Source organism: Mangifera indica, unplaced genomic scaffold (assembly GCF_011075055.1).
Source record: "Mangifera indica cultivar Alphonso unplaced genomic scaffold, CATAS_Mindica_2.1 Un_0003, whole genome shotgun sequence".
NCBI lineage: Eukaryota > Viridiplantae > Streptophyta > Magnoliopsida > Sapindales > Anacardiaceae > Mangifera > Mangifera indica.
In genome coordinates this window covers 121,436-140,011 of record NW_025401095.1, presented here as the reverse complement: position 1 = coordinate 140,011, position 18,576 = coordinate 121,436, and the positions used below count along the sequence as shown (strand labels likewise).

General features: G+C 31.8%; 2 protein-coding genes across 2 annotated transcripts; both read left to right on the top strand.

Annotated features, from left to right (window-relative positions):
• The first annotated feature begins 4,334 nt into the window (after window positions 1–4,334).
• LOC123205328 lies at window positions 4,335–6,994 on the top strand. Its single transcript, XM_044622280.1, has 2 exons — window positions 4,335–5,408; window positions 6,761–6,994. The coding sequence occupies exons 1-2, from the start codon at window positions 4,335–4,337 to the stop codon at window positions 6,992–6,994; spliced, it is 1,308 nt and encodes a 435-aa protein (XP_044478215.1).
• Window positions 6,995–12,835: 5,841 nt separating this feature from the next.
• LOC123205268 (putative germin-like protein 2-3) lies at window positions 12,836–13,573 on the top strand. Its single transcript, XM_044622187.1, has 2 exons — window positions 12,836–12,947; window positions 13,038–13,573. The coding sequence occupies exons 1-2, from the start codon at window positions 12,836–12,838 to the stop codon at window positions 13,571–13,573; spliced, it is 648 nt and encodes a 215-aa protein (XP_044478122.1).
• Window positions 13,574–18,576: the final 5,003 nt, after the last annotated feature.

Here is an 18,576-nt window from a genome sequence, read left to right as displayed (position 1 = left end):
TACTTAAACAAGTTAAAGTGATTAAAGACAATCTTTTTTTAATCACGTAGCAACTACGATTAAATTTTTGGACATGCTATTTTGTCAAAGGGAGTTACTAGAATGAAAATATGAATGGTTATTGATTATTGAGGTTTTTCACACTAATAAGTTTACACTATTGTTTATATTATATCGTATCATTTGGTATTAAAATAGACATTTGAGATAAAAAAAGATGACGAAGAAGATAAATATAACAACTTTGAATGAGTTTATTTCATATCATATCATTTGATATTAAAATAGACTTTTGGAATAAAAAGGGATGTCAAAGAAGATGAATTTAACATCATTGTTTCTCATCAGGTTTAATATTTCTCATCCTATTGTTTGTGTCTCTAATCTTTGCTTGAAGGGATCATGGTTTGTTATTAGGGTTTTTGTGTTAAACCATTATTCTCCCGTTTGAGATCTACAATGACGACTTCAAAAGATGGATAAAGATGTGTTAGTTTTATCACATTAACTATTGACAATCAAGCAAACCATCAAAATGGAAAGAGTTACCATCAAGTTAATGTCAATAATGTTGTTCAACGCAGACATTGATTTCGAAGCATGATGAAATGTTACAAATTCAGTTCGGTTAGGTTAGCCATTTTTAAAAAATAAACAACCGATAATCAAACTAAAAAGAAGATTTTTTATATTTTTAAATCAATATTCGAACCAATTTTTCAAATAACGTATTTTTTGCTCTAATGTTTTATTTGAAAATCAATTCAATTTAGTTACTAAATAATTTGAAACACCCATGTTCTTATGGATGCTTGCCAATGCTCTTGTTAATACTCAATTAAATAGTACTATCCTAAATAAAAAAAATGGTTTCTTGTGTGAAAACCAACGAATTGGATGCCAAAGCATAATTAATAATGATACTGATCTTATGTCTGAATGAATGGTCAAAATTCACCCACCCAACCATAAAGGGTCTATAAAATCTTGGTATAAATGCCAAGCCAATGCACAATATTAATATCACTGATTATATATATTAAAATATAAATAAATGTGACATATTCTTAAAAGGGGGGAAAAGTAATTAAAAAATAGCAATTTGTGTGTAAATAGTAAGTTTCTCATGTTAAAAATTTAAATGTAATAAAGGGCAAATAAATAAATAAATAAAACAGCTGTAATCAAATTTAAAATCTCAGCTTTCTGAGAGCAGAGTAGTGGCCAAAATTTGAGTCAACCTTTTATCCACTTGACCACCCTCATCAAATACTATCACGTGCTTCTCATTTTTCTGTTTCTTTCTTTTCTTTTCTTTTTTATTTAATCATTTATTATGGGCCCACTCAATAATCCTTTGGCCCATCAACCCACACACGCTCAAATTATGCCATGCTTGCCCCATAAATTTTGGGTCCCACTTTTTTTTTTAAAATAATTTCTTCATTGTTAGATTAAATATATGTTTTGTCTTTAACACCAAAGTTAAATCTAAATTGAATCAATTTGGTCTCAAAATTAAGTTAATTTAAATTTATTTAATTCATATTTATCCATATTTTAGATTCAAAGGCTGATGCACATATTTAGAAATATATTTTTGATGGGTTGAATATTTTTTATTATTATTATTATTATGTAAAATCCCAAACATTTAAGTGATATTGTGTTTTATAAAATTCTAGGGATTAACTGGTACAGAAATAAAGTTTATATTAATTTAAAATTTTTGAACTATCCAGTGTAATTCAACTGAGTGCGAACATTACCATCTTGTTTTTTTAAATTTTTTTCATTAAATAATGGTGGAGGCGAAAACACGTTTTTCTTTAAAATAAATAAATAAATAAATATCTCCCTAGCAAATGACAAATTGGTTTAATAATGGGAGCCAGCAAGAATAAGTTTCTACAAATGCCAATTTTAAAGCACAACTTTGTTATGCTAATTAGACAAATTAATTTTCTGCCAAAAGACTTATTCCGACCCAACGCATTGAAAAACCTAACTCATATCCTTTAACTTTTAAAAATTTAAATATTTATTTATAAGTAAATTTTTATTAAAAATTTCAGTTAATATTAAGAGTAAAACTATTCTTTATTTAAAAAAATTTTAAAAATTAAAATTTTATTATATTTTTTTCTTTAAGTTTAAAAAGTTCGCAATTTTCTCCCTCTACCTAAAGTTTGAAAAGTAACATGGGTTTTTTTTGCTTTTCTCGCACATGAATTTGTCGTCTCTGGTTGTCATTTGTCTTTTCTTCTGTTTTATCTCTTTTTTTCCTCTTTAGCTATTTTTGTCTCAGACGAAGATGAACGATCTTTATTTGAGATGAAGATGTGTCGTTTTCATTTGAGAATAAGGTGATTTTGTCTTTGCCTTAATCGAAGACGATCAAAAAGGGAAGAGAGAGAGATCAGAAGGGAGAGATAAAACGAGAGGGAGGAAGATTGACAGTCAAATATGGTGAATCATTACCAAAGAGAAGAAAAACAAACCCTAAGAGGTATTTGTCACTTTTCAAATTTTAGGTTAGAAGAGAAATTATGAGATTTTTAAATCTTGGGTAAAAATGTGATAAAACTTTATTTTTTCAAATTTTTAATAAATAATGATTTTATTCTTAATTCTAACTGAGATTTTAACAAAAATTTATTTGTAGGTGAGTATTTATATTTTTAAAAATTAGAAAATAGAAGTTTGAGTTTGCACTCTACTTTGGTGTGAAAAAGTCTTTTGATGTTAATTTTCTTTTCTTCTTAGTTAGTGAGACTCACAGAGATAAAATTAATATTCATTAAAATAATTTTGCTTAATAGCAAAGTTAATCTTTTAGAAATAATCACATAATAAAAAATTCCCATGTTGTTAAAAAATAATAATGAAAATCCTGCACCACTATTTTAGAGGTGAAAGGATATTTATTAATGTTATAATTTAAATTATAATGATCACTATCAGCAAACTGAAAATGAGCATTTTGTTATTTTAAAAAAATAATTACATTTTTCCTCCTAAGGTTGGGCTGAATTATCATCTTCAGCCACCAAATGGAAAACTATCAAGCTTCCACCCAATTCTATTTTTGATCTATGGCTTTTATAGTTTTTATAACCTTTTTTAGGATAAGTGGGCTTTCTCAAGAGATATAGTAAAGAGAGAGAGAGGAGATTGGATTAGAGAAAAAAAGACATTACTAGGCTAGATCTCGGTTGAGTTAGCTCAATCTTAGAAGTTAATTAGACTCAATTCAATTAAATTTGAATTAATTTAGTTCGGATTTGAATTGACTTCAAACTCAGAGATTAATTCATTTTTGAAATTGAACAAAACTCGAGTTAAAAGTTGTTTGACTCAGTTTGACTCAAATTTGATTTGAATTTATATTTCAGATTTGTGGTTTAATTTCAGCTCAACTTATAGTACGAATATGTGACTTGAATTTATAGCTTAGATCATGATTCGAGTTGAGACTCATTTACAAAATAATATCGTTTTGTCTGTTATTATATACAAAAATATTGTTTTGTTAATGAGTTGTAAACTTGAACCACGAATCTAAGTCATAAATTTGAATCATAAATGCAATCCATAAATTCAAGCTAAAATCAAATTAAATCGAACTAAATTATTTTTTATTTGAACCAAATTTGAGTTAGAGAATATTCATGTTTGACCCAATTTGTATCTATCCTTAATCATTTACAATTTGTTGAGTTCGAAGCTTACTATATGTGTGAAAGAAAGAGCGGCAATCGATGAGAGGGGTGCGATTTTGATCAATAGTTCACACCTTTTCGAATGAGATTTGGGCCTAATGGCACCATTAATTAAATCTCAATGGAACCCTGTAGTCTCGCTAAACATGGGGTGAGAAATAATTTTACTCTATTTAAAATCGTAAAAGATTTTTTTTATCATTTAATTAAATTTCAGTTAAAATAAATATTTACTAATAATAATAATAATAATAATAATAATTTTCTCTTTTCTTCCTCTAAACGAAATAGACAGAAAAAACTATAAATGAAACAAGAGACCGAAAACCAAGCCGAAGACCAAACCACTCTTAATGATGTTCTTGCCGTCGCTCTCGCACGCGGCATTCTAAATTTCTCCGCGTTATTGTTTTTCCATCCTTTTCTCTTTCTCTCTGAGTTTTTCTTAGGATTCTGTAATCATATAAACAGCTCCATCATTAATATTTCTTCAACAATTTTAATAATCTTTATGCAAATTGTGCCGCTTCTCTTTTTGTCTATGGTGTGAAGTTCGCTTTATTTCGAAGAAGAGGAGGGAAGAGAGACAGGTATCAATTTATCAACATAAGCATGCCTTTGCCCTGGAAGAAGACCGGTAGAGTTTCAAGATTTTCACGTTTGGTAGCGGGTCTTCATCACTCGCCTAAACGCGGCGGATCTCTGGTAGTTGAGACTGGTTTTCCCACCTCTCTGGTTGATCTCTTCGTCAAGAACAAAGATCGCTTGAAAAAACCGTCGAAAAAGAGGTCTCCACCGTATTCTCCGCTTCAAACCACCCGTCCTCCGCCGCCGCCGCCATCTCCGGCGCCGTGTCAGGTGTCTCCGGATGGTTTGGAGGTGAATTCGGCGTCTGGGTTTGAAGCAACGAGGCGTAATGTTCAGGATTTGGCAGTGATAAATGAATGCAATGGCGGTGGAGAGGGGTATGGGATGTTTGAGAAGCGGGCTTTCGGGGTGTTTTTGAAGATTTTGATGGTGGCGGTTGTCGCTTTGAGTACTAAAAAGATGGCCGTCGGGATCACAATGTCGGCGTTCTTGTTGTTCTTGGTCCAGTATGCTGCCGGTTCTGGTGCTTTGGTTTTCTTGAAGCCGTGTTCGAAAGCAAGAGCAGTGCTCAATTCTTTCGTGGTAATGATTAAAGTTTTGTATTTTTCAAATTCTATCTCGAAGGAGGAGATTGATGAAGTTGATGATGAGATTCAGAGATGCAACGAAGACTCATCAGAGGGCCAATTGATTGGTACAAGCGATGTTTGTGATTCTTTTGAGTTTGTTGATGAGATTGCTTTGAAGTCTCCGGGGAGAGAAATTCAGGTTGCAGATTCGAATTGTGATGGGGAGCAGTGCGATGTTTTGATATGTAAAAAGGATAGAAGCAGAAGTGAGAAATTAAGAAGGAAATTTGTTAAAAATTTTGTTCCTAAGAAACTGCGTGATGCAAAGAAAGAGTGGAAGAACAGAGAAAGGGAGAAGGAGAGGGAAAAGAAAAAGGAAAAGGTGTCCGATTCCAACAGCGAGATCGGTCTTTCTGGCATGAAAGATGAAAACTTGCAGAAGATCAGTGATCAAGAACAAGACTTTGTAGTTGGTAATAGCCAGGTCGAAGTGGGTAAGGCTGTGGAGATTGTTGAAAGAGAAAGAAAGGTAAATTCAGGATATTTTTGGATTCTTCTCTTTGTTGTTCTTGGTGGACTTTTAGGAGGCCGGGTTCTAGCACTTTTGTGTACACTTGGTTGGTGTTTGATGCTAAAATTGGTGACTCTATGTAGAAGAAATGGTGATGTGTAAAGAAAGATTGAGTGATCTATAAGCCTCATATTGTAAATTGGAAAGAAAGTTCAGATGTGATGAGATGTCCAACCTTTCTGTTGACAGATTCAACTTGAGGTGTTGTATTCTGAACTGTAAATTTAATCATACCAAGAACAGATTATTTAGTTATTTGGTCTTCCATGCTTATAAACAGGCTGCTTTAATTTGACCCTGTTATCTTTCTGACCATTGTCATGTTATCTTCCTTATAATTACTTACAATTTGATGCTTTAGTTCTAAAGTACTATTGCCGGTTATCTTTCTCCTGTCAAACTCTCTCATCTTCTTTCTTCTTGCCTTGGCAACTGCAGCCCAGTAGCCCACTGAGCTTTCATCGTTTCAGTGAAATTCTCTGCCTGATGCAAGAGTCCACCCTACTAAACAGATCAATTAGACAAGCAAAGTGCTTCGGTCGAATTTTGTCGACTCCTACCATCCTTCTGAACAACTCGCAGCCTTCAAAAACTAACCCAGAATGACTACAGGCCACTGACAGAGCAACATATGTGGCTTCATTTGGCAAAATTCATTGGCTTTTCATCTGATTAAAAACTCTCAATGCTTCCTTTCCAAGACCATAATTAGCTAAGCCCTCGCTCATTATCGTCCAAGTGAAAACATCTTTGCAACCCATTTTGTAAAACAAAACCAAGTAAGCTCTAGACATCCACACTTGGAATACATATCAATAAGAGCTGTTTTCAAAATAACATCTTGCTAAATCTACTATTCCATTTGCGACACAATTCTTGATCGAAATCGTATGGGAAACCACATCTCTCCTGGAAACCATTTCATTAAACGCTCTTTCTTAAAGCTGCACCAATCTCTCTACACTTTTTTAAGTACATTTCCAATGGCGCATTCTCCCAACCCAACATACATTCAAGGCCTACTTCTGTAGAGTAGCAATAAACTCTACCAAACTCCGACCCGCCTGGCTTGTGCACAAGTAGACAACAGAATCACCAAAGTGATCCTATCAGCTCTGATTTCTTCAAAAATCAACCTTTTAAACAGCTCCTACACCTCAATAAAACAATCAGAGCTGTCATTACATATACCTAGAAGCATACTTCGGCTGACTATAACTCTGTGAGGTATTCCATCGAATACAGCACCATGCAACTCTGAGTCTAGACCATATTTGGCGACATGGGCATGTCATTCCTGACCCTTACAGAGGCGACACAACACCGAAACAGGCTTTGGGAAGAGGAATAGTTATCTGGGTGGGTTAAGTTTGTTTAATGGAGAAGTGGTTGTAAATGAGAAAGGCTCTGAGGGGTGTGGGGCTTTTACAGTAGGCTTTAATAATGCAATTCCATGTCGGTGTGGCATTGAAGAGGCCATTGGTGATGGCTTGGATGAGACCTGGATCTATAATTTTAGCATTATCAGTTGTAGCACTTTTTAGGGACACGAGAACATGTTGTAAGTGCTTGCTGCACTTCAGGGGCTGTTATTTTCCTGAAATTTATTGGGGTTTCATTGTTCTTTTCTACATAAAAGTGCAAGCTGGTGGTGGAATTAGAGCTAGACCTGAACCGAGTTAGCTTGGACTCAGAAGCTAATTAGGCTCGGATTAGTTTAAATTAAATTTATTTCGTTTAAATTTGAGTTGAGTTTAAGCCAAAAGCTTTGGTTCATTTTTTATATTATATCAAACTTGAGTTCAAGAGAGGTCAGCCCACTCTAGCGTATGTGCTGGGTTGATGGTTTGATTTAAATTATATTAAACAATTGTTAAAATAATATTGTTTTATCCATTATCAGAAAAAACAAAATTTATCAATAAGTCACGAATTCAAATCATAAATTCAAAATACAAATCTAACTCACATATTTAAATCATAAATTCAAATCGAACTTGAACTGAACTCAATTTAAACTTAAACTACCTTTAATTTTGATTTAATAAACTCAAATCAAATTTAATTTGAATTATTTTTAAATTAAACTCAAATTAAAAGATGTTTAAACTAGAGTAGGTTCCTATTCACCTTTATTGGTGGTGTCCTAGGTTGATTATGACACAGGGAAGTTACCAACTCAGGGGCATACAATTTGAGCTAGTTAGAGAAAAGTTTGTCAAATTGAATAGAGAAAATCACTATGTCCCACCCAAAGTTTGGGAAAGTTTTTTTTTTACCCCTTTAATTCTTTAACTATAAATCCTTACCTAAAACCTTTATAAAGGAATAGAGCTTTAACACAGAGTTAGAAAAGACAAATGACCATGTTATGTTTAAAATTATTTGAAATTATTTTATTACCCCTAACGCACTCATAGGTAATTTCATTGATTTCAACTTTTGAATCATATTAAAAATGTGTAATTTGAGAGATTTCGATTAAACACATACTTTTTGGTGAGATCTGATGATACGTATTTGAATTTTTTTCATTTTATAATTTTTTGAAAGAAAACTAATAAAATTTTCTAATGAAATTGGATTTTGAGTGGATGTTTGTACTTTTTGACCAAAATACAATAAGAATAAGATTAGTTAATATTAAAATTATAACATTTTGTAGGCTTATGGATGATATATTTATATAATATAATAGAAGTGGAATAAGATTAAGGGCACTTATATTTTTAACCTTTCTGATAATTGATCTCAGTTGAGTGGCTTGTCAGTTCACCATGAAAATGAAATTGTCTTTTATCTTTTCTGGCTACAGTCAGATGAACAAACAGGGACAATGCCTGCATTTTGTCACGAACCGGCAGTTGTGAGCATGATTGTGCGTTGTCCCAGTACATCCCCTATTCACAGAAACACAATCAAATAATTGGTTTATAAAATAGTTTGATTTAAATTAATAAATTTTTAAAAAGTAATTTTTAGTTGAAATTATAGTTTGAACAATTTTTAAATCGAACTAAAATGTAAATCCGTTTTTTCTAAAAATATATAGCTATATTTGATAAAATTTTTCAATACATAATTAGGTATATAGTTTATTTTTTTCTTATTTATTTTATTATTTTCTTTATATATATATATATATTGTGTGTGTATATATACATATATATATAATTTTAATAAGTTTAAATCATAATTTAAATTGGATCAAATTATTATTATTTTTTATTTTAGTTTGATTTGAAACTTTAAATGATTTTGTTTGATTTGAAAATTTTTCAAATTATTTTTTAATTTAATTTCAAAAAATTTTTAAATTATACCAAATTAGGCCATACATGCCAGTGCAATCAGGCCTCCAGGTGCAACATAATCTTGGACATGTTCAACCCACTTTTAGTGGAGATAGCAATCATGTCCCAACAAACTAGAGTTATCTAAGATGCGTCGAAGATGTTTATAATGGGCTAGTGGGTAGAGATATTTTATTGGCCAAAATGCCATTTGCCACCCAAAGTATTCTCCAGTCATTTTTCACCCCTTAATTATACAAATCTCAAACACTAACCTATAGGCAGTTAAAATTCACAAAACTTTAACCCTTTAACATTTTATCTTTTTTCCCTCCCTAAACCCTAAAAACTAATAATTTTTCTTATAGGCCAAATTTTAAAAAATGACATTTCTCTCTTTGAGGTATAGTTTTTAAACTTTCGACACCATCTCCGATAGCATCTCTTTTCTCTCCCTTCGACGGTTACTCCCTCACCATCTTCCCCTCTGACCAGCAATCCTAAACCCACCATCTTCATCTCCCTGACGAAGACGAGATCTTTTGTCTTTCCCAAATCTCATCTTCGTCTTTCTTGATAATTGGGTGAAAACTTGAAATAAGAGGATACTTTGGGTGGGAATAAGTCCTGTGGCCTATTTTATTTGTATAATGTATCTAGAATTTTCTCATAGACAATTGTGTAATTTTTTAGTTAGATATTTTTTATGTTTGTGCTTTTATAAGTGGTTAATAGTATAACATTTGTATAACCAGAAGTTATAAGTAGTGATGGCAACGAGGAGACATGGGGAGAAGATTGATACCCTTGTCTCTATCCTTGTAGAGGATATTAATCTTCATCTTTGGCCCATCTCCATTATGGAAGTAACAAGAATTTTCTTCCCGTCTTTACGAGAAAAATTTTTCTCTTCGTATTCTCTAAATATAATATAAATATATTAAATAACAAAATTAAGTAAAATTAAAATCAACCCAATATTTCAAATATCATAAATATCATATATTAACCATCTTAATATACACAACAAAAATATAAATAAACTTAAAAAACATAAATAGTTTAAAACTATAAAAATATGTTAGTATTTTAAGTAAATATATTAATATAAAGAGATAGAAACGGAGACAAGGATGGAGACGGGTATTGGGTGGGTGGGGTGGGCCAAGGATGGGAGGAGACATATGAATTCTTATCCTTGGTTGTGGAGATTTTTTTAATCTCCGACTCTGTCCTCTTTCCTGTTTATATAAAAAAATCTTCTCTTTGTTAAGGTTGAGACCCTAAATTTAAATCAAAATTGTTATCTCTAGTTATAAGCGAGAATAAGCAATAAGATTCATATTTTTAGCATTTCTCTCTTTTGTTCTCTGTGTGCTATTTTTACTGTGTAATCGGGGAGGGAGAAGGCTGAGTTGGCTTAGAGATTTAGCTAAAGTGCCGCAAAAAAATTCCGTGAACGATCAGCCTGTGACAATTTACACAACTATTTATAAGGAGAAAACATAATTGATTTGATTTAGCAGTACCTGCATGGTGGAATCTGGTTTGAAATGGAAAGATAGAAATTTGGGATGCTCATTGTTGTGATACGAGAAAATTTAACAAAACTTAAACTTGATCAAATATTGTTAAAATTTTATGATCAACAAATGTCTGTATAATAATAGTGTTATACGGTAGTTCTCAGTCTAAGAGCATCTTCTCAATTGAATTAATTGGATTGAATTAAACAATTCGATCAATTGAATGAGAGAAAAATTAACTTTGCCCTAGTCAATATGAAAATTTAATTTTTTAAAATTCATTCTTACGATTTAAACCCGAAACCTCAAATATGTATCATCGAACTAATTTTATTTTAATAATAAAAATAATCCAGATTATATATTTAATAATAAATTATATAAAATTATTTTAAATATTATTTTTAAACAGTTAATTATTCTGATCACCTGTAAGCTATTTAATCACCAGTTGGATCATACCTCCCCCTTCACTAAGAAGATGTCTGATTTGGTTTGGAAAATATTGGCTACAATGCCATTAGACTCGTCTATGCTTAAGCAGTTTATGGATTTTTCATCGCATGCCATCTGCCTCAGATCTGAAAATTCTTCCTTGCATGTAATAATAACCGTCGCAAGTTTATGCACTAAGTGAATTTTGGACAGTTTTAATTTATTCCATAACTTTACTTGACGTGCTGTAAGTCTTCCGCAAATAAATATTTTATGTTTAGCCCACCGTCAAATTAAACTTAACATGAGAAATTGGAAGCAGGCGGCTGGAACTGAAGGGAAGCAGACGACTGGGAAAAAAAAAAAAGAAAATAGGTTATGTATCAGTGTAGTTAATGCATTAACCGGATTGGTTCTGAGTCCTAAGAGCAAGGAACCGGAACCTGTAGGTTCCTTTAATTTAATATCCAGAACTTACCCTATTTTCTTTGGTCCTGAGTAGGAATCGAAACCAAACATGGGGTACCCGACAGTTCCGGTTCCGAATGGGTAGTTCGCTCACTCCTTTGTATAAACATGTTTTTGATGTATTTCAACCCTAGTCACTCTTTTTTCTCTGTAATTGATTCTTGATTTCCCAAAATGGAGTCCGCTAAAGGAAAAATGGCTGGCATCTACAAGCTTAGTGTCCATACAGTAGAAGCCATTAGCCCTCACTGCCACGAACATTGATCGCACCAGATCTTAGATTAAACGCAGAATCTTGAAGCAAGCAAGGCTCAAGGGCAGCAGCGATGGCGGCTAAGAAACTAAACACCAACATATTCTGGGCCATTTTGATCTGTCTTTTATAGGAACTCATTTTGTAGAGAAAACGTCTAAAGCAGTTAAAGAAATCCAGGAATGAGACGGCGTACGTTGAAGCTTGAATTGTTTTAAAGTCTATACAAATGATAAAGCAGAAGAAGATTCGAGGAAAGTTCTGGGGAGAGAAAAGATTCAGGTGCCGACGAAGCCTGAAGCGTGTTGAAATGGTCTACATACTTAATGTCTGCGGTTTACGGATAGGAACCTTGTGCGTATAAAAATAATAACAGGCCTCACACTCAAAGTGCTCTTTGTCGTAATTTCACTGTCCATTGGAAAATTTGGCCTTGGTTTTTTGTCTTCAATCATATTTTCTAGATCCCTTCTCGGGTTCGATATGACCAGGTAAGCTATCGTTGTCTGTGTCAACTTTTAATTATTGTCCAGTAGCAACATTATTAGATGGTTATCTTAAAATGAAAAACTGAAGATTAAGCTAGAAAAAAGAAGCTCCAGAATGAGAAATGGTTTTGAGAAATGCACGAAGGTCTATTCATATACCTTTGCTGCTCTCCAAAGCTATAACAAAACAGTTTTATCTAAATTGTTCAGAAAGATTTTAAGGAAAGAAAGATTAGTCACTTCAATACAAATAATTTTGATAACTTAACGGATTCACAATATATAACATATAAGATATTTTTATAACCCTACACACTTTTAATTTAGTATTTTATAACTTTTGCATACATTTTGCAAAATTAGGATTAAAGGATTATATTTTGTTCATGTAAAATTAAATCTTCTACATAATTCTAAAATCTGATGGATGCAAGTAGAGTTTTGGGTGTTTGTTAGCCAAGAAAATGTAAGTTGAGATGTTTTGTGACACGGATTTCCGGCATAAATTATCAGTTTGTATAAATTGTATTGTAAATTTGTAATTATTAGGCCTACGTTTTTTTCAGTGTACATTTCAAACATTAGGGCCATTAGTTAATATTTTTAATTAACCAACGCTTTACAACGAAGAAACAAATCGCCTGAAAATTAAACATTTGGATTGAAGGTTTTTGTCTTCTCTATGAGCCTGGTTTAGGCTGAAGACTTCAACATTTCAGGAACATGCAATCCACACTTGCTTTCTTTATCATTGACTTATTCTCTCTTCATATAATAATATGTCCATTCACATTCTAAACCACTTCTACTTCGCCTATATATAGAGACTTCTTGATATTCCAGCTTCGCAACTGCAACTGATCTCTTCATTGATACTAATTTTCTTTTAGAATTTTCGTTTGAGAGTTCAGGAAACTTTGAGATGGCAAAGAGGAATCTCTTACTCGGCTTGCTAGCTATCACTTGCACTCTGGCCATTGCAAATGACCCTGGTCCTTTGCAAGACTTCTGCGTTGCTGACACTAATAGCTCAAGTATGGACTTCGATCTCCTAATTATTTATATATGCTTTAATTTTTATTATTAAAGCGATTGATTTTATTTATATGTTCGTGTGATGGCAGCAAGAGTTAATGGCCTAGTCTGCTTGGACCCGAAATCTGTACAAGCCAATCATTTTTACTTCAGTGGACTCCATCTGCCGGGCAACACATCGAACCCAGTTGGTTCCAAGGTGACCCTGGTGTCTGTGACTCAAGTTCCTGGACTTAATACTCTTGGTATTTCAATAGCTCGTGTTGACTATGCACGATGTGGTCTCAACCCTCCTCACTTGCACCCTCGAGCCACCGAGATTCTGACTGTTGTGGAGGGCACTCTCTTTGCTGGTTGTGTCACTTCAAATCCTGAAAACAGGCTCATCACAAAGGTGCTTTATGAGGGCGACGTGTTTGTGTTTCCGGTAGGGCTTCCTCACTTCCAGATAAATGTAGGAAACGGTAGTGCAGTTGCAATCTCTGCCTTGAGCAGCCAAAACCCTGGCGTTATCACCATTGCCAATGCTGTCTTCGGATCAAATCCCTCCATTGCTGATGATGTTCTGGCTAAGGCTTTCCAGATTGACAAGACTGTGATTGATCAGCTTCTGGCAAACTTTTAGTGGACCGAAAATGATGAACCTTGGAAGAATTAACTTTTCAAGTAGAACAATGTTATATGTACGTAGTTTTTAAGTATCTGATTAAGTACTAAGATGATGTGTATGAGATATTATTTTATATTTTAATCAAAATTTTCCAATCGCATTAGAACATATTATCTAAATATCTAATTAAATACTTAAAACTGAATATATATAGTTTGATAATTGCAAGTATTCATGCATGCAATCTCCAAAGCTAGTTGGGATCAACCCTAGGCAAAGGGAGATTTGTTGGGAAGAAAACAATTAAACTATAAATACCAAAATCAAACTCCCCTCTACTAACTATATGACAACAAATAATCAATCAAAATATGATTTTATCACACCAAATATTCAAAAATAATTATAATAGAAAAAAACATAAACAAATAATCAATTAAAATATGATTTTATCACATCAAATAATCAAAAGCAAATATAATAGAAAAGAACATTACAATTTAACATGGAAACTTGTTTAATATGAAGAGTAAAACCACGGGGCCTTGTCCAAATAAACTAATCCACTATATCAAAAAAATAGTACACTGTTTTCAGTTTATGAATGAGTATATAACTCTCAAAAACAATAAAGCAAAGAAGTAACAAATCTCATGTTATAGGTAGAAAACCTATATCTCATAGTACAGGCAAAAAAAACAAATCTCCACCGTTCAAAATATGACACCAAATATGCCTAAAATGCTTTAAAAAATTAAGAGTAATCCAACAGTAGACAAAAGAGAAAGAGACATTTTTCTAAGAATTATTTAAACAAAACTGTTTAACATAACCAGTCATATTTCAACATAGATAACTATTTACTTGAAAATCAAATGGCAATCTTCATTGTTCAGAATGAAGAACAATGAGTCTTCTACTAGAAATCCAAAAATCAGAGCAATCCAACAGTGATATTGAGAGAGCAAGAAAATACCCAAGATGACGTTTTTGTCTCTTCTTCTCTTTTCTCTTTATTCTGACTTTAGTGTGTTATTTATAAGTATATGTTAACTTTTATTTTGATCTAATTTATGAATATAGTGGGTTGGGTTTTTTCATTAAATAAATTTGAATTTCTTCACATAGAAAGAGATCCAAAAACCTAACAAGATACTATATTTTGAATTAGCTCAAAGTATTAGATATTGCAACCTCTGGTGTTGACTTGTCATCTTTTCATGTTTGAGTCCTTCCTCTTCTAGTTTTTATTTGTGGTGTTCTTGTTTTAGTCATGTTTTATGTTAAGTTTTTAGTTACTACAAGAGCATTCAGAAATTTGAGAACTCATGATATTTTAGATTGTTGAGGTTGTAAGCTCACAAAATTTTTTGTTTTGCCTTCTTTGTAAAAGTATTTCTTTTTTGAGTACAACATTTCATTTTATTATTTTTGATGTGTGGGAGCCTTCCCTTGTAGGCGAGATCACCTTATAATGTTTCCTTTATTGATGATTGCATTTGTTGTTATTGAGTTTGTCCTATGATACATCGTTTAAACTATTTGGATATCTTTGATGCCTTTCGACCTCTTGTAAAAACTCTACATTATGTTATTATCAAATGTTATCGGTGTGATTTGGGTGGAGAGCATTCTAATGCTTTTTCCAACTTGCTAGCAATGGCACTGTTTACCGAACATCTTGTATAAGTACACCGATGAAAAATGGTTTTGCTAGAAGGAAACATAGACACTAAATCGAAATTGTCCTTTTTTTTTATTTTCTGTTTTAGTAAGTAGTTACCATTGCATATTCATTTCCTTCGGTTCTTGATAGTTCTCACATTAAGCCTAAGTAATATCTTATTCACATTGATATAGAAGTCTTACTTGTTGCTTCTCGTTCAACTTTTCCTTCTTTAGATCATGATTTTTGTAAGCCTAAGTAGTGCTCCCTTTGCAGGGTTTGAAATCTGGGAATGTTTAAGAACAAGCAACTAATGATAGGCTTGGATTCACCCTATATTTATTCAGGATCAACAAAATGATATTCAACCACAAATACGCGAAGAAATATTACCTCTTGATGAAGTTTCAGCTCCAACAAACCCTTCTAAGGTACTTAATTTTGAAGCTTCTTAGATGAAACAGGTGGGTATTTATGGTTTTAAAGCTCTCTTACGAGATTGTATATGTGTGACTCTTTGCAAATTTGTGTTTTCAAACAATTTTGAAACACAAAACGCAATAATTAGGAGGATGATGTGCTCCACTGTGCAAGAGAAATGAGAAAAAAGGCCCAATTTTAACGTAAAAACCCTTCCTTGCGTGTACCAATAACCATGACAAGTTTCTTAACTAAATGGATTTTGGACAATTTCAATTTATTCCGTAAATTTATATAACATTCATGCAAATCTTCCTCCTATAATTATGTCATGTTTAGCCCACTATCAAAATTAAACTTAACTTGACAATAGTGCAAGGTTTTTTTTTTTTTTTTTTTTTTAAGTAAATATATACATTACGCAAAACGTAAGCCCAACGGCACTACACCTAAGCTCACCATCGAAAAAGGAGGATATATAGTATCTCCACTCATACATTAAACTATTTAATATATCTGTTTAGTGCACATACCTGAATACCTTTCATAACTTAACTAGTTTAAATTTTTGAACCATTCTAAATAGGTAAAATCATATTAGACTATTTTATTGTCAATACATACTATCCATGGAAACTTTTATCTTCTATCTTGGGGATCCAAATGGAGATATTTTGTTGGGAAGAAAACAGTCAAACTAATAAGACTAAAATCAAAATCTTTTCTTTTTGATGAACTATGTGGTAGCAAATAATAAATCAAAATATGATTTTATCATACCAAATAATCAAAAACAAATATAGTAAAAAAAATCACAATTTAATGCAAAAACCTTTTCAATATGAAGACTAAAACTATGGGGACTTACCTAGATAAACTAATTCACTATATCCAAAAATAATAGTACATTGTTTTTAGCCTACAAATGAGTACATAACTCTCCAAAGTAACAAAACAAAAAATAACACAATTACAAAAAAATAAGCAATATCATAGTAAACTTGTAAACTTATATCTCACGTTATAAGTATAAAAAACAAATTTTTACCCTCCAAAATATAGCACCAAATGTGTCTAAAATAATATTAAAATTTGACAGTAATTTGATAGCAATTTGACAATAGACGAAAGAGAAAAAGATGTTTAGCATAGATAACTATTTACTTAAAAAATAAAACGTGATCTCCACTATTCTGAATGAAGAACAATGAGTTTTTTATCAACAGTCTAAAATTCAGAGCGATCCAATGGTGAAATTGAGAGAACAAAAAAATCTCCTACTGACAGGTACTAAAAAACCAAAATGACCTTTTATTCTCCTCTTCTCTCATGCTTTTTTTTTTCTGACTTTTGTGTGTTATTTATATGTATATGTTGACTCTTATTTATCCTAATTTATGAACATAGTGGATCCAACTTTTTTCATTAAAATAAATTAAGTTTTTCCATATATGAAGGGCACTAAAAGCGCCAACATATTTATAACAAGTTCCAATACATTCGGTTTTATACCCGTTTATCTCATAAACATAAGGTATTGAATTCGTTAACATTATCCAACTCCATTACACGGACAACACTTGACTCTTGAATTTAACACTTTTATTAGAAGCTTCAATAACATAATCCAATTAAATTATCTCAGTAAAGTCTATATATACTCTCATAGAACACCAATATACCATTCTGGTTACATCTTTTTCTAGCATCCAATTTTAAATCTGATGAATGATAATTAAGTATTTAAAGAGCATTTTATCACATTTGACTAAGTCTCATCATTCAAGACTTTGTAAAACCCTCAAGATGGTGTCCTGTAAACATTTTCGAAGTTATGAATTTCATATTTAAGGAAGAATGTTCTAGTACTTACAGAATTACATAGTTAATCAACCAGGCGTTAGATTTATGAAAATTACTCTATTAAGGTGATTAGAGTAACCTTTTTTTTTTTTTAAATAAATATTGAGACAATAAGAGAAATTGTGAAGTTATGCATGTAAATCATATTCGGAACTTTTCTAACAATTTTGCATGCTGTTGTGATTTATTGATTAGGGTTAGTTTTGTCTATTTTATTTTACTCAGGAGACACATTAATATATATTTGGGGGTGGGTGATTTTATGGTTTCCATATGGTGTTTATATAAACTTGGGGTGACTATCATTTTTATTTTTTAGACAGACCAAACTAATAGTTGTCACGAGGACTATATAAAAAAGATGAGAGGTCGCCATAATTGGGGAGGGGGGCTTTTGCCTAGTTGGAGAAATGACAATAATATGTTATGGTCTCGATGTAGTTGTCTGTATTCGCCGGTGGAATATGTCAATTGTATGTTAAACATGTTTTTTTTTTTTTTTTTTTCTAATGATGACCTGCACGAAGAAGTCTTCATGGTACTTCATTTTATTGTTTCTCATAATCCTAGTGAAGTTTTCAGGCTAAGAAAAACCTTTTATAGTCTCAAATAGGCTCCTTAAACATGGTTTGAGAAGTATCAGTTAGCTATTATCATGATTAACCTTCGTTTATTAGATGCACCTATGTTGATTCGTCTACTCTTTCTATATGTAGATTAAATCTGACAGTTTATATTATCAGATTATATTTGTATTAAATTAGTTTAAGTTTCGTATCAGAGACTTTCAAATTTAATCTGATCCAAATTAGAATTGTATCTTAATTTTTTAGCCCTAACTCAATATTTAAATATTCAAATTGATCCAATCTGATCTAAGTTAGCCTAAATTATCCATTGTTTTACTCTTCAAAATATTTTTCTCATTTTAATTTCTTTATCAAATTATTTCAACCTACTATTACGAGAAGACACAATATAACATTTTGTTTTATTTATAAATAATCTAAAAATTATATATTAAAAGATTTAAAACACATCAATAATTTGACTAACTAAATCACATTCT